The sequence below is a fragment of the Myotis lucifugus genome, unplaced genomic scaffold (genome assembly GCF_000147115.1).
Source record: "Myotis lucifugus unplaced genomic scaffold, Myoluc2.0 scaffold_125, whole genome shotgun sequence".
In the NCBI taxonomy this organism is placed as follows: domain Eukaryota; kingdom Metazoa; phylum Chordata; class Mammalia; order Chiroptera; family Vespertilionidae; genus Myotis; species Myotis lucifugus.
Genome location: NW_005871173.1, coordinates 1014370 through 1031696, shown reverse-complemented (window position 1 = coordinate 1031696; position 17327 = coordinate 1014370). Strand labels below are relative to the sequence as shown.

General features: G+C 39.4%; 1 protein-coding gene across 1 annotated transcript in view; it reads left to right on the top strand.

Moving 5' to 3' along the window:
- IPCEF1 (interaction protein for cytohesin exchange factors 1) overlaps positions 1–17327 on the top strand; it is a 71480-nt gene that overhangs the window by 37244 nt on the left and 16909 nt on the right. The window contains exon 8 of the mRNA XM_023758182.1: positions 9342–9711. Coding sequence (XP_023613950.1) covers positions 9342–9711 — 370 coding nt within the window. The remainder of the gene's footprint in view (positions 1–9341; positions 9712–17327) is intronic.

Below are 17327 nucleotides of genomic sequence, written 5' to 3'. Positions count from 1 at the left end.
ACTAGAGAACAGTCCAGGTTTGAGCCTAAGCTTTGAAAGTATCCAATGTAAGTTCGGGTTGTTAATGGATATTTGTTTTGCCAAGTCCTGGATTTAAGGTGTTAAATATCAATTAGATAACAACCTCTCCTGTTTTACCCTCTGCCAGTGCAGGATTATGGTCACTTTTCTAATTTATTTGGCTAGCAGCCAAACCATAAATAAATATTTGCTGAGTGAATGTTTTTTTAAAAATATCTATTAAATAGGATTAGCCAAAATTAAATGAGATATAAATAAAATTAAATTTTGAATATGGTAAATTTTGGACCAGTTTTTGAACTAGTCCTGCAGTCTATCCTTTCTTCATACATTCATAGCTTTTTGTTAACGTGGTCTTCCTCTTTTGGAATCAGTCTCTGAATTGTGAAAATTCTTTTATTTTATCTATATCAAACTTAATGATATCTCCAGATCTCAGAGGGTCTCCCAGCTCTTAACAATGTTCTTACTTGATTACCCTTTATTGCTCCTAAAGAAGTTGAAGAGGTCTTTAATAGATGTTCCTTGTTGATTTAATAGAGAAGCATATGTTTCCATTGAATTTCTCTCTCTTTTTTACTCCCTTTCTCTTTCTCCTATTTTAACCTGTAACATAAAAGGATTGGTTGGTTCTCCTTCCTTGTCTTCCTGAAATTCCTTCTCTCTCCTACGGTGCCCCATATATGACTCTTGTATGATTTATTTTAGTTCTTAAATACTGTGATTTTCATTGTTTTAATGGCAAATTAGTATCATAGATTACTAGAAGCATTGGCAGGTACCCAGGACTTTACTTGGTGAAAGTAAATGCAACCAATTATTGTCTTAGACGAAGGGTCATGACTCAGCTGCATTGTGCCATGACCGCCTCACATGCCATTACAGAGAATGCTGTTTTAAAACAAATAACTGAAGGGGTGCTTATGAGACCAGTAAGTTACGTCATTGAAGTGGAAGGATTCTTTAGAATTTGGGGGTCATCACTCATATGTTATTTCTTCCAGTTCTGTGTTGAGCATTTTCTGGAAGGCCACTAAGACTAACATTTTTTCTGAAGAAATATGTTAGAAATAGATAAATATTGAAGAGCTAGATTTTATTTTTCTTAGAAATAGAATATGTTCCTCATTCTTGCATATTTCCTAGGCAGATTTTGTTTCTTCTTGTTTCTGAAAAACAGACATTATAAGACACTTGGTTAACATAACATTTAAGCTTTTTATTTAAACAGATGAAATTTTAAAAATCATAGTAACTTTTTCCAGAGTGTGACTCAAGTTGTTGTTTTGGCTCAATCTCATGCAGTCTAGCTTTGACTGAGCTATACACGCCTAGGTGAAAACAGTACCCCCCCCCCCCCCCCCCACTCAGTTCTTTTTTTTTTTTTTTTTTTTAAAAAAATGGGTAATAAACTTTCATTTTGGAATGATGAACTCAGAAATATAAAATCATATTATCCTGGAAAATTTTCTCAAAAAATTTTAAAATCTTGACCTAAAAATTTAGTCTAATATCCAGTCATTCTAACGGCTGTGGAGGAAAGATGAGCTGTAGGACTTCAGCAGTACATTGCCTTGGACCTCTGCTTCTAGTGGCTGAATCGCAGGGGACACCTCAGGGTCCTCAATGAGTGAACAAGAGGTGTTTGTTTATGTTCCTTTTCCTTGAGAAGCCTTCACAGGGTGGGTAGTGGACGAGACATTCATTTATTCACAGAGAAATTAGAAATGGGAGCTTTTTGACAGGCCTAGTAAAAAAGCTCAAAATAGATGGGAATCTGTAGGTTTTATGGAAGATCATTTGTAGAAATCACTATCCATGATTCCCTGAAATCACAAAAGAGCAAAAAAAGAACCAACTTCGTCCACCTTTAAAACCCAATATTATAAATTACAAAGTGATTTAAGAGCTATAAAAACCATTAAAAACCTATCCTGCATACCAAGTGGGGCAACAGTTGTTTGTATAGAAATTAATACAATAACTAATACATAATAATACAAGAATAAACTGTGTTTTGCATACTGAAAACTGTAAACCTACTTTTGCTCCACCCTGTATTTTCCCTCTAAACTTAATTTTAAAAAATTATTGCCTGAAAACTTGATCTGTGATTATATGAATATTAATTCATTTAACAAATATTTGCTGAGAGCTACTGTTCTAAATACTTGGGACACATCCGTGAATAAAAAAGACACTGACTCACTTCTTTGTGGACCCAAACTTCCAGTCGAAGGAAACTGATGCTTATTATCTGCTCTGTCAGTAGCAGTAGAGCAGGGTGAGTGAGGGCGGTCAGGAGCGCTGGAGGTTGGGTTGCAGCAACGAATAGGAAGCCAGGACTGGCCTGGGTGAGAACTGAGATCTGAACAAAACTCTTGCAAGGTGGTGAGAGTCAGCCTGGTGGATTTTTGGGGAAGGAGTTGTCCAAGCATAGAGGACAGTTAAAGCCAAGACCTCCTTGGTGCATTGAGGATAATCAAGAAAGCCAGTGTGGTGGGAGCAGCGTGACAAAGATGAGAGCAGCAGGAAATGAGGATGGACGGGTGGTGGCCATACCATGCACAGCCTGTGCTGTTTGGCGTTATTTCGGGAGCCTTGGGAAAGTTTGAGCAGAGGAGGGAAGTGATCAAGTCCCATGTTGAAAGGACCATTCAGGTTGTTGTGTGGGAGACACCGTGGGAGGTGGGGCTAAGTATAAAAGCAAAGAAATCCAGTGAGAGGCACGGTGGTGATTCAGAGCGGGGCATGGATGAGACATGGAATGGTCAGGTTTTGAATGTAGTTAGGTAGACCACCCAATAGGTGATCCACCTGGATCCGACACAGGAGAAAAGGGGAATATAAATGTTGATAATTCCAGCTGCAGGAAGCTCATGCAGATCACTTTTAACATGGCAGTCACAATATGTGGCTGCTTTTCACAAGTACAATTCCTTTACTGGTATATCCAAATGATGAAAAAAAAATCAACGAAGAAGAGGTAAGTCAAAACAAACACTGCACACGGTGGCCCATTGGGCATTGGCAGAGGAAGTCTCTTAAGCACAGGAAGTGATAAAATTAATTTTAGAAATTAAAATGTAATCCTAGTAGGATAAATCTTGCACAGCTGTTTACTAAAGTTTACTTGATCTGTTGATATGTGGACTATATAAAATAATTCAAATGCTTGCAAGTGAGATAGTTGCAAAAGAATTATCAGTGATTACATAGTTAAGAAAAAGAAAATTGCATGCTTTCTCTTTAAGATGCAAAAAAGTATCATAAGCTCTATGGTTTGAACATTTAACTGATTTTCAGATTCTTCTAAAATTGGCTCTTACATTTTTGTTTCTTGCTTTAACAGTTCGGCTTCTCAGCCTGCTCTTCTGGCAGTCCATCCCAAGATGTGCTGGCTATCCCTCACCCTGTCTCGTGTCTTCCATTCCCACTGCCATTCCCCTGTTTGGGACCACATTAGCTGTTGCCTGGGTTATAGAAATAGCAGGCTATTTTTCTTTCTTGGTCTCTAATCTCTCCTCTTAAACTCCACATCCAAATGAGTCTTTCTAAAGTGCAGTCCGATAGTATGGATTCACCTAGTGAGGCCTTTCAGTAAACCCTCACTGCTTATCAAATAAATTCTGGGCTCATTGGATCGATATTTAAGGTATCGGGCTTCCTTTAAACCAGCCTTACTGTCTTGATGCTGATTCCTCCATTGTCATCACCTCAATGAACTGCTGGTTATTTTCCCAAAAACTTTCCAGACTTTTCTGCTCTTGCAACCTGGAATTACAAAGTTTCTCCACTTGCGGGAACCTTGCACCCCCACCCTAATTCCACCTTCTAAATATCTTTCAAGACAGGTTCAACTGTGACTTCCTTCATTAAAGCTTCCTTAGTCCTTTAAGTCAGGATTTTCCTTCCTTCCTTCTGAATCTTTTATACTCCTATAGTGCATTGTTTTTTGACACCTTTTCATCTGCCTTGTTATTATAGATTTTGTATATCTGTTGTTTTTCTCTAATTATTAAGTTCTGAATATCATAGTCAGTGTCCAATATCTTTTTCTTTATCCATAACACTTATGACTGCTCCTAACACATACTCAAAACTTAATAAATATTTATTAATAGACTGATAAATGGGTCAAGGGGTGACTATTGTGACTTCATCCCCACTCTCCACAGATTTGTTGCTCTACAAGCATTTCCCTGTGAGAATTGGGAAGTTACTACTTCACACTTTTCTAGTGCTTTCAGATGGCTTTGCGAAGGATGGTTTTAGTTGACTCACAAAAACCCTGTATTCATTTTACAAGCAAGGAAGCCACGGTCAGAGGAGTAAATATGACTGTCCTAAGTATCATTTGCATGTTTAAACTTACATTTTATTAAGAATGTTTTTTTTATATTATTTCATTTGCTCCTCTCGGTAAATCTACGCTAGTCGGTCAGGAAGCTAAGGAATATTTTTGTGTATGGAGCACGTACCAGGTACTGTTGCCGACAAGGGAGGCCGAATCCAGATAGTGTCTCTTCCGTTGAGCATCTTGAGTTCTAAGTTGAGGAAGAGGCACAATAAATTTGCGATTCAAACAAAATAATCTCAAGATAAATGCTCTGAAGAAGAAAAAATAGGCCAATGTGCTAGGGAGTGGCCGGGGCTGGGAATAGAGGAAATTGCTTTGTATGTGACTGTCAGGGAACAGCCTGCTGAGGAAGTGATATTTGAATTGGGACCAAAATCCTGGGAAGGAGGCAGCCAATGAACAATCCACAGAAAGAGCCTTTTTTGGCACAAGAAAGGCCAGAGATTTTCTCAAAGAGCAGGAAGAAGACCAATGTGGCTTGAAAGAAGAGGGGCAGGGAGGTGGCAGCAGATGGTGCCCGAGGGGCTGGTAGGGGTTCCTGTAGGCCTTCTCAGCCATAATGGAGACTTATGGCTATTTTTCTACTGCTATGGGCAGTTATTAGAAGATTTTTCAGCAGGGGAATATTGTGATCTGTTCTATGTTTTAGAAATATTCTAGTTATTGTTTAGAGAGGATGGACCAGGCAGGCGAGAGGTGAGTGATGGTGGAGATAGGAAGTCAATAGAACAGGACTTGGAGGTAAAGTGGCTTTTCGAAGGTCATGGGTACTCAGGGTTGGATTGAGGAGGGAGTCTTTTGCCACTTCATTGCCCAAGGTCATGCGGAAGGTCAGTGACAGAGTAGGGAGCAGACTATATCAAAGTCTTTGGATTTTTATGGTAATGTTACTAGCATATGATAGAAATACAAACAATACTTTCTAGGGCCAACGAGCAATTGACTGGTTCATTTTTATTGATATAGCTAATGAAAGGGGAAAAAAGGCTGTGTACATTCCTCTTTTTTTCTCATTTGGTTTTATTAAGTTTAGTCTTAAGTTATTCCTGTATCTTCCCTTTTTTATATGATTTGACTAATATTGCTTAAAATTTATATGTTAACTCCTTTCTAATCACAAGATTTTGGTGGCCATTTAAAACTATTTTTCACCATGCAAACTTGCGTTTTAAAACAATTCAAAAGGAACGATTTTGGAGCTAATCAGCATTTGAACTATACTTAATGAATAAAAGTATCTTATACAGAAAATAGGGAAAAGTAATATTGAAATTTTAATTTAATCATATATAGTCTCTCCATTAACATTAAAATCTTTAAAATGTCTTTAAATCTCTCATTAAAAAGAAAATATTTAGCCCTAGCCAATTTTGCTCAGTGGATAGAGCGTCAGCCTGAGGACTGAAGGGTCTCGGGTTCAATTCCGGTTGAGGCCACTTACCTTGGTTGCAGGCTCCTCCCTCACCTGGGCCCTCGTCAGAATGCATGCAGGGGGCAACTAATCAATATGTTTTTATCACATTGATATCTCTCTCTGTCTTTCTCTCTTCCACTCTCTCTAAAAATCAATGGAAAAATATCTTCGAGTGAGGATTAAAAAAGAGAAAACACAACAAAAAAACAAAATATTTAAATCCCAAATGTTCTCAAATTTGTGAAACCACATCCAATTATTAATATCTAATAAATAAAATACTAATTTTGTTTGAGATTGTGAGAATGAGCATTTGCACTGCAGTCAGTACCTGTCACCCCTAGATCCAAGGATTAGGATTAATCACCCATAGCAGCTCTACAGAGAATTTCAGGGTCTCTTCAATAGCAGGTTGGACATCCCAGGGCTGTTTTTCTTCCTACAGCTGGCTCTCCAGTCTGCTCTTTGTTGGCATTAGTTTGTGACCAATGTGTCAGGCACAGATGCAACAAATGGAGATGCAAAAATGATTAAAAACAGGCTGTTCTCAAGTAACTCACCAACAAAGATGAACAAGTCAATCAGCAATTACAGTATCAGTTGACCAATCAAATGATATTCCACCTGGTGTGACAAAAGTCAGCCCCAAGCACCAGGCAGAGGTACCTATTTTGCCCTGACGTCCCCAGAGAAAGCTCCTGGGAGGAGCTTACCCCTGAACTGATACTAGAAGGATGGGCTCCTGTTAGCCACATAAGGTGTGACTGTCGCTCACTCCTTTCTATCTTCATTTGATGATCAGTGGGGAACTTATGAGCATATTACACAGATGGTTCACAGAAGGCATGGAGAGAACAGGTTTTGGGTTGACATGTAGATACAGCTATTAGTAGCTACAGAACGGTAGAAATAACGAGCCATGATTTAACACCACACTGTCTATAAAGCACGTTCCCGTGTGGAATCCTCTGTAATGTTGCTGTAGGTTCACTTTGATTTGTACTTTGTCAATCTCTCTTCTAATGAAAACTCCCTCTGACTTGATACACGTAATCTTTCCTCCTCCTCTTCCTCCTCTTCCTCCTCCTCCTCCTCCTCCTCCTCCTCCTCCTCTTCCATTTTCTCCTCCTTCTTTTTTTGGTTTATTCTTTTTTTATATATATTTTATTGATTTTTTACAGAGAGGAAGGGAGAGAGATAGATAGTTAGAAACATCGATGGGAGAGAAACATCGATCAGCTGCCTCCTGCACATCTCCCACTGGGGATGTGCCCGCAACCCAGGTACATGCCCTTGACCGGAATCGAACCTGGGACCCTTCAGTCCGCAGGCCGACGCTCTATCGACTGAGCCAAACCGGTTTCGGCTGGTTTATTCTTTTCTCCATTTTAACATCACATTTATAAATGCTACATGTTGTTAGAGAAAATGGAAAGCATTTGCCCTGTGTTTGAGTAGCACCACAAACAGGAATACCGTCCACAGGCATATGATGCTCACTTATCATGTCTTTCCTTAGTCCTTTAAGCAGACTTTTGAGGTTCATAGAGGCTCGTGGAATGTGCTGCAGCAGGTGTGCGCAGTTTTTGGCTCAAATATCCATTTCGCTATAATCTAATTAGAGAAGTATCAGCAGGAGCAACAGAAACTGCTGGAGCTTCGTCTCTGCAGAAAAGGAGGCTGAACACATGGAAGCCAAGCTTTACCAGAATAGCTCACAATAGGGGAGTGTGTCAGGACTGGGCCAGAGTAGGTATTTTTGTAATATTTATTTTATAGATCCTGCTAATGAGTAAACTATTCCCGGCTTTTATTTGGATAGTTTGGCAAGTGGGCATTACTTTCTGAAGATAATTGGGTTTTTATTTAGTGAATTACAGGTCTTTCTTTGATCTCTTAGAATTTAAGTGGTTGGAGTGATTGAAAGCAACTGATTCCCAAGTTCATTGATGTATTCCCGAATGGAAAGTTTTCATGTCTTCACAAATATATTATTAAGAAGATGCATGCGATGAGTCAGTATCTTAACTAGATAATTTAATGTCATGCTACTAAAAAGTGGATTTATTGATTATTTGATGATCCATGTCTAATATGCAGCCAACCGGGCACATATTGGCCAAATAACAGGCTTTTCCCATCAGAACTCAGAGCTTTGAACTTGCAAAATTCTTGGGACAGTTTTGGTTTGGAACAAAGTCAGCCATTCTGAGTTAGTTGCAATGATTCTGAGGTCTCTGAGTAAAGACCTAGTTTACTTTTTGGCTTCTTCCCTCTAACAATTTCTTCCCTTACACTTCCTTGGAGTTTTGAATGTTTGAAATTGATGGGAATTTTCCATAGGATGATATAATGAAACTAAACCATAAAATGCCTCTTCTGTCTTACCTGCCAATGGAGATATAGGGTGATCCATAGACCACTGGTGTTTGGATTTATGGATTTTACCAGTCAATAAAATAAAAAATGGAAGGACAACATATAGTTATGAAATCTTTATTTTGATGACTACAAATAAGAAAAACGCTAATATCCACCATCATGATTTTCTAAATATACAGGGCATCCCCCCAAAAATGTTTACACACTTTATAGCTGATAGCTTAGTTGATGTTTCTTTCTTTTCAGATGGAACCCATTGGAATTAATCATTATTCAAAGCGTGTATACATTTTTGGGGACACCCTGTATTTTAACATCACAATGTAACAAGGATAAGATCTCAGAATAAGTGAAGTGTTTACCAAGAGAGGACAGTTGGTGATGTTGCATTGATATTTTCTCCATGGACTGGTGAAGATGTCACCAGGGATTGTCATTCAGCCTCGGGCTGTATGTTAGGAACTGCTTGCAGGAGACCTACATCATCAACCCTCTTCACATAGTCTGTGGGGCAGTTTTTGGTTTCTCTGTAATGAATTAGGAACCTGCAAATGTATCCTTGTCTTCTTTGGCAAAAGTTTATTATTAAAGTTTTTAAAGTATTGAAGAGCGAATGAGGTAACATTATTTCACCTAACTATGTAGCTATGAGCTGATACTGGTCATGTGCTAAGGAATATGTAAAAGATGCTTGAGGATTGGTCAATATATGTGCTTTGCCCACATTACTGGTCATCACTCAGTTAATATTATTTTGCTGCATCTCTGGCTCCAGTTTTTGCTTTCATTTCTTAATCACATTTCTCAAGATTTTTTGCTCACTTTAGTGATAGATTGCAATCTCCTTTTTGCTCAAAGAGTCCTTCAATATTCCAAAGAATTCCCCAAAGAGGCCTGTTAAGGTTCTGGAGAACATTGAAGAATAAGGTAAATCATGATATGGAAATTTTTTCAGATCCTTGAACAGTGAATTTAAAATGATATAAACCAGTTTTTAGAAAACGGCACCATAATACCTGTCATATGGATATAAATATCACACACATTATTTTGACTATTGGCCACTTTTTGAAACAATGGATTACCTTCATTGAATATTAAAAGTAGAAAATGCTTATATAATCACGACTTACTATTTTTTTCAATTTTGTGTGTGCACAATAGGCAGCAGAGCAGGCATCTTCATCTTCATCCAAACTGAGTGAAACACCGGGTTCTTTCTCTTCCCTGGAAAATACCGTCGAGGCAGCCAGCACTTTGCCCACCTCCTGCTCGAAAGAAAGACAGTCCTTGACCGACATTAACAGTTCCTCTGCTGCTGAAGACGTGGGACAATCTATAGCAATTGCTGTGGAGGTTCACCCCCCTGGACCCTCAGAGGCAAACAGTCACAAGGCCCTGGAGAAAAGCGTGGCCACGTCAGAAAGTGGGGCTTTGAACTCTTTATCTAGTGGTGACACGTCTTCATTGAGTAGCAACCTAGACCATCTTACTGTCCCAGACAAGCCTACGGGATCAAAGATGATAGACAAAGGTAAACTAATAAATTGTTTCTTTTTCCTTAGGGAATGAATATTTGGGTGTGGATGCAGAACTCTAACGTTAATTTGTTAAAAGAGTGTTTAACGTCATGAATGATGATGATTCAGTCATTAAGCTGCCCTGTGGGTTAAGCGAAGGGGCTATTTCTTTAGAGGAGTTTGCATGTAGAAAACCCCAGCTTTGAGGCCACTCATTATTCTCTATAAGTGTCACTAACCAAATGCTTACAGTCGACTATGACATATGTGATCATAAAATAATATGTTTTTTGCCAATCTGAGGAAAGGCTTGACTCTTTTTTTGGTCCCATGTTCTATGTGCTCTTAAGCTTGTAGGAAATAGATCAGGGTTTTGTAGACTGATATTTATAACATTACTTCCTTGTTTCCACACAAACTTAGAGCAACTACCTTCCCTGGACCACGACCACAGACAAAGTTTGGGCTAGCTAGTAGGTTCCTGAAGGTGCCCATGTGGTTAGCAGGAAGACAGAAAATTTGCATACATTTTGGAGGGCAGCACTAGAAATTTTAAACACGCAGGGGAGCACAGTTGATGCTTTTGAAAACAAAATTTAAGTCTTAGCAAAGGAAAGAGCTAATGGAATGCAGAAATGAATAATGTGCATCTCTTAATGCTCTGTGATAGTAGGTTCTTACGTAGTGACGACTTTGGTTTTTATTTTTAAAAAATATATTGATATTGATTTCAGAGGGGAAGGGAGAGGGAGAGAGAGATAGAAACATCAATGATGAGAGAGAATCATTGATTGGCTGCCTCCTGCACGCCCCACACTGGGGATTGAGCTCTCAACCTGGGCATGTACTCTGACCAGGAATTGAACTGTGACCTCCTGGTTCATAGGTCGATGCTCAACCACTGAGCCACACTGGCTGGGCTGATTTGTATTTTTTTAATGTACTCTTGAGAGAAAATTGACTGGCTACATTCCCATGATACTTAGAGTGGCCTGATGGCATAGGTGACTATTCTGCCCCCTCTCCGAGCCTAATCAGGGAAAGTTTTTTTTTTAAAAGTTCACAAATTGTTGTATTCTATTAATTTAGTATTTGCTATCAGAGTAATTAAGGTCAAGGATTGCAACTGCAGACCCAGTTGTGTGTGTTTTGTGTGCATATGTGAATTGTTTTAAAGAACGTGAATTGTAATACTCAGGTTGGGACCTCATTCTTCAGTCACCACAATTGTCACCACTTCCTGTGATGTTTCACACAGTTGACTTACCTGCCTAGCCTCTAATGACATTTTCAATTGTCACCTCTAATTTAGGCCAACGGCCTACTTTACGTGAAAAAAAGTGGAGCGCATGAAGTTATTGGCAAAATAACTTACTTATAGGGGTGACTGAGGTGGGATAGGGAAGAGAATAAAAGTGATGCCATTGAGGGATGGAGAGGGGCCGAGTTTGGACGGCAGGAAGGGAAAACGTAGACTCACACTGTCCTCAGGTTTGCAAGGTGCTGACATGTAGAAGAATATGGGCTTCATTTGTTTCTCCTCGGAAGGACACAACTGAGGTCAGCAGTGCAAGTAAAAGGAGGTAGTTTCAGGTTCAGCCTAAGAAACTTCTTTTTAACACTGAGAAAGTTCAAAATAGAATGTGCTCTTCAGAACGTAATGCATTCCTTGCCCCTGAAAGTGTTTTCTCATTCTGAGATGACCACTTTCACTGGCTGTTAGTTGCTATTGTTCATTGTATTTGGTTTTACAGATATACTGAAGAGAGAATTTAAGTATCTCCAACTCAATGGCCTCTAACTTGATACTTAGACGATCATTCCAGATATAGGAGTGGCGAGACTAAAGAAAATAATAAAACGTGCCACATCTATTCTTCCCTGCCAAAAACTCTTACTTTAATCATTGAACCATAGGTAGAACTAAAAACCTGCACACACACACACACACACACACACACACACACACATACACACACAGAACCCCAGAATGAGAATGGTTTCAAAAGCAAAATAGATAATAAAATTTCATTTGCATTCTTTCCTAATAGATAACCCTGCAGATTGAGTTGACTTTAGGGTGAATAACATGAGAGTCATGGGAAGATGCGTGAAGCTCTTACCCATGTCTAAATGTCACTCTTGGAATGCATGTGCTGCAGAGCCTGGCTGGGCACGAACAACTCTTTTATTTGAAGAAAAGGAAGAAGCCTTGTATTTTTAAATGTTGTTAAGTGCTGAGTGACCAACAAAGTCTGTATGCTTCCTCAAACCACTTGACATGAAAGTGCTCCTGCCAGGAGAAAGGAAGAGGAAATACAAGTATTCTCCTCTCACTGATTTGTTGGCAGTTGCCATATGCTACAACATTTTTGCTGGCGATTTTTTTTCTTGCTACTGGGGGTTTGGTTAAATTCCCAGAAGAGCTAAACTACATAGAGTCATTGCTATGGAAACAGCAACCCTGTCTTTGCTTGTGCTTCCGATGACCTGCTATTGAGTAATCAGATTGTGTATTTTGCATGTTTTTAAACATGTGTGTGTTTGTGTGTTGGAGAAGGTAGCTTTTCATTTTTGTGACTTTTAAAAATTATGTTTTATCTGCCAGTTAAAAAAATACACAAAAGCCCTGCAATTCCTGTGTCTGAAATATTGTTCAGGATATTTTCATGACAGGGATTGAAGTTTTGATGTCCTCCAGAATAGGAGTTGGGATTTAAAATTAAGCCCCAGTCTCAAGATGCATTTGTGGGAGTAAGAGGCTTTTATCCTAGAAAATAAAAAGATTCTTAAAGGTTAATAACTGAGTCCTGAAACAAGCAGACAGCATGTATTATAGCCTTCTTTTTATTTAGACAACGAGAGAAATATTTTGCAGTTGGTATGCAATTAAAATTGCGGTTGCTAGAATTCTATGCTGAACTTAAATATCCTCTTAGACATTTCTCCCCTGCTGTGCAAGCTATTAAACATGCACAATGCTAATTGCATCCTATTGCCTGTCCACATTGGGAGCTGCAGAGTTCCAGAGCTGTCCGGATTCTTCCCCAAGTCTTTCTACAAAGCCAAGGGGCAAAGAGACGATGGGGTTAATGGAATGCTCATCTCAGCTCAGTTGTACTCTGTGCTGTATTTTTCCTTTGGGAGAGGCCATTTGGCCCCTGACTTATGCCTGTGTGATGTTGACTCGCATTGTTGTCTCTATTTACGTTGTGTTAACAACGTGGAAACAATTTCATTATATTTACTGCATGAATTGAGTGACCATACCCTGGATGCTGAAAGCTAAAAACCACTAATGAGACTAACACCCAATTTATGCAAATATATTTTCAAGTACAAGTACAGCCAGAATTAATCGGGGAATCATGTTGAATAAAAAGCAGTTTTAATGAAAAGACAAGCACACTAGAGCATGCATGACATCCCAAGAAAGTGGCATAAATAAGCCAGATTTTAGAATTTTGCAATTTTTTTTTTTACAGTTTTAATGTGAACAGTATAGGTGACACGTTATTTTAGCCAGCTACTTCAGATGTCGCTGTAGGAATTTTGTGGCCTGTCTGTTTAGGAAGTAAGAAGATAATAAGAAGAAAATGTTGAATACTGAACTCCATTCAATTTAGCATTATTTTTATTACTTTTCTGAATACCTTACATCTATTCAGGTACTTTGTGTTAAAGGGAATACAAAGATGAGCAAGATATAATTGCTGGTATAAAACATTCTAACATCTAATAGGGAGAGTGGGAGGAATAAGACACATTTAACCAAAGAAAGCAGGGGAAAATAGGTGTCACAGAGAGATACGAAGTACTTGAGAGATTTAAAAGAGAGCAGGGACTCAAAGTATAGAATGTGACATCTAAGTGGGAGGTTCTGTGCATAGAGATAAAAGACATGGGAAAGAGAGATGGAAAAGAAACTTAGATGATGTTGAATACTGGGCTAGTTGTTAGTTTATTTCAGTAAGTAATGGATGACCATTCTAACCAGGTTAATCTAGTGATTAAATTATACTTTATAAAAAACTAGAGGCCTGGTGCACGACATTCATGCAATGGGGAAGGGGGGTCCCTCAGCCCGGCCTGTACCCTCTTGCAGTCCGGGACCCCTTGGGGGATGTCTGCCTGCCAGCTTAGGCCTGATGCCCTCAGGGATTGGGCCTAAGCTGGCAGTCAGACATCCCTCTCGCAGTCTGGGGCTCTCGTAGTCCGGGACCCCTTGTTCTTTACCACCTGCCTGCAGCGGAGGCGGGAGAGGCTCCCGCCACCGCTGCTGCGCTCACCAGCCCTGAGGCTTCTGGCTGAGCAGCGCTCCCCCTATGGGAGCGCACTGACCATCAGGGGGCAGCTCCTGCGTTGAGTGTCTGCCCTCTGATGTCAGTGTGTGTCATAGCCACCGGTCGTTCCGTTGTTCGGTTGATTTGCATATTAGGGTTTTATTATATGGAATTAGGTCAGCTTTAGAAAATGGAGTAGAAGAGAATAAGAGGAGACTTATTCTCTTAGCTTCTAGCTGAGTTGGCTGTGGAAATAGAGGAAGCAAAGGTGAGCCATGAGGGGTTCTATAGCGTGCCTATCAAGGTGAAGACTGAGCTTGGTCTTCTGTCTCTATTACTTAATGTGTAGTCCCTAGAAGATTTCCTAGTGATCCTGTTTTTTGAACTATGCTCTGAAAATGGGAATACATATTTACTACTGGGAAAATCTTGGCTCTATAATTGTTGACCTCAGTGCCATTGGTCTCAGGCACAGGTGACCCACCTCTTGCTTTCTCAGCTCCACCAATGCCTTTGTGAGAGCCGCCCTGGGTAAGAGGAATTAGTTTATTTTCATTGCTCTATAGTACTCAGTTGTTTTCATATACCACAAGAAATTGATCTACTGTTGCTGAACATTTTATTTTTTCAGCTTTGGGTTGTTATAATAAATGCTGATATGAACATTCTTTTAAAAAAATTAATAGAGCCCTAGCCAGTTTGGCTCAGTGGATAGAGTGTCGGCCTGCGGACTGAAGGGTCCTGGGTTCGATTCTGGTCAAGGGCACATGCCCGGGTTGCAGGCTCCATCTCCAGTAGGGGACGTGCAGGAGGCAGCAATCAATGATTTTCTCTCATCATTGGTGTTTCTATCTCTCTCTCTCCCTCTCCCTTTCTCTCTGAAATCAATAAAAAAATTTTAAAAATTAAAAAAATTAATATACATCTTTTTGAGCAGTTTTAGAGTTACAGAAAAATAGAGCAGGAAGTACAGAGAATTTCCATATAATCCCTCTTCTTCTACACACAATTGCCGCTATTATTAGTATCTTGCATTAGTGTGGTTTACCTGATACAACGAACAACTAATGTTGACAAATTTTTATGAACCGAAGTCCATGTTTTCATTTGGGCTCACTCTTTGTTCTGTACAGTTTTATGGGTTTTGACAAGTGCATAATGCCATATGTCCACCATTAATCACAACATTATAAATAATAGTTTCAGTGTCATAAAAATCTCCTGTGCTCCACTCCACCCTGTCTTCCACCCCTTTCCCAGGCCCCAGACAACCACTGATCTTTTTACTCTTTAATTTTACCTTTTTCCAGACTGTAATATAGTTGGAATCATACTGTAGGTATGGTCTTCAGATTGCCTTCTTTCCAGTATGCATTTTAATGTCCTCCATGCATTTTTGTGGGTTAAAAAGCTCATTGCTTTTTTATGGCTGAATAATATTCCATTGTATGGATGTACCACAGTTTGTTATCCATTCATTTATTGAAGGATATCTTAGTTGCTTCTAAGTTTTTGAGATTACAAATAAGGCTACTATAACATTGTGTACAGATTTCAGTGTGGGATATAAAAATTTCAACTCATTTGGGTAAATGCCTAGGAGTGCAATCGTTGGAGTGTATGGCAAGGCTATGTTGAGTTTTATAAGAAACGCCAAATTGGCTGTACCGTTTTGCATTCCCATCTGCAAGGAATGAGAGTTTCTGTTGCTTCAGATCCTCACCAGCATTTGGTGTTGTCCGTGTTTTGGAATTTTGCCACGCTAGCAGGTGGGTCATGGTATCTCTTTGTTTTAATTTATAATTCTCTAATGATATAAAATGTTGAGCATCCTTTCCTATGCTTATTTGCTTTCTGTATATCTTATTTGGTGAGGTATCTGCTGAAATGTTTTACTCACTTTTAATTTGTTTTTTTTCTCATTGTTGAGTTCTTTGTATATTTTAAATACAAGACCTTTTATAAGTGGTAGCAAATAATTCTTCCCAGTCTTCGGCTTGTCTTTTCATTCTCTGAGTGAGAATTCTTATGCATATATCCCGGTCTACTTATGCCTGCTATCATCTGATTCCGTATGCATGTGTCATTTTTCTAATATCATTTATGTAAAATCCATCTTTCTCCAAGATGTCCACATGAGTCCCAATGCCATCTTTGTTGTAAATCCAGTGCTGTTGCTTCTTAGACTTCTGTCGTTCATCAGTCTATTTTTTCCTACCCTGACTCATACCCTTTTAGAAATAGAGTCTTAATGGCTGATAGGGCAAGTCTTTCTAACTTGGTCTTTCTAAAGAGTGTTTGGGATATTCTTGGCCATTTAAACTTCCATATACATTTCTTGCCTTGGGTTGGCCATGCAGTACAATGCTGATAGAAATGCTGGTTACAGGCATTTTTGTCGTGTGCCTGATCTTCTTTCTCCACTAAAACAAACTTAAAAGTAGTACTTTATTGCCACTTCTATTTTATGCATGAAGAAAACCGGGCTTAAAGTGGTTAAGTAGACTGCTGAAAGTGGTCATGCACCTAGTACGTGTGAAAATTGTGTTTGGAATGCAGTTTTGTTTGACTCCAGAGCTTGAGATTTTAACCACCTGATTAAGAATAATTCTGCATAAGTAATCAGCAAGACACAGGGTTGGGTTAGATGTGATGTGAGCCAAGCCACATTGTATAACCAGAACAATTTCCTTCCTGTTTTATAACTACCAGTGAAGCAGTACAGGCTACTTAATGATAGAAACAGAAGTAACTAAATACAGATGCCACTTATCGATGGGGATTCATTCTGAGAAATGCGCTGTTAGGCGATTTTACCGTTGTGCAAACATCAGAGAGCCCACTCACATAAACCTACGTGTATTTGTATGTGCTGTACTTTTATATGACTGACATCCCTGCAGGTTTCTTTACACCTGCATCCCCACAAACACATGAGTAATTGTAGTGTCTGAAGCCGAGTGGGCTGGGGAGGCGTACAAAGGAATTGGAGAACTCAGTGGCATTCTGGCTTCTGAGGCAGTAGTTGGGTCCTGTTAGATGTTTGGATCTTTTTCCAAGTGCAATGATATGTTTTTGGAGAAATTGAAGCTGGAGGGTGTTATGGTGTGGTTTATAGTTTTAAAAATATATATTTATTGATTTCAAAGAGGAAGGGAAAGGGAGAGAGCGATAGAAACACCAATGATGAGAGAGAATCATTGATTGGCTGTCTTCTGCATGCCCCCTACTGGGGATTGAGCCCACAACCTGGGCATGTGCCCTTGGCTGGAATTGAGCTCAGGACTCTTCAGTCCACAGGCTAACACTCTATCCACTGAGCCAAACAAGCTAGGGCTCCCCTGACT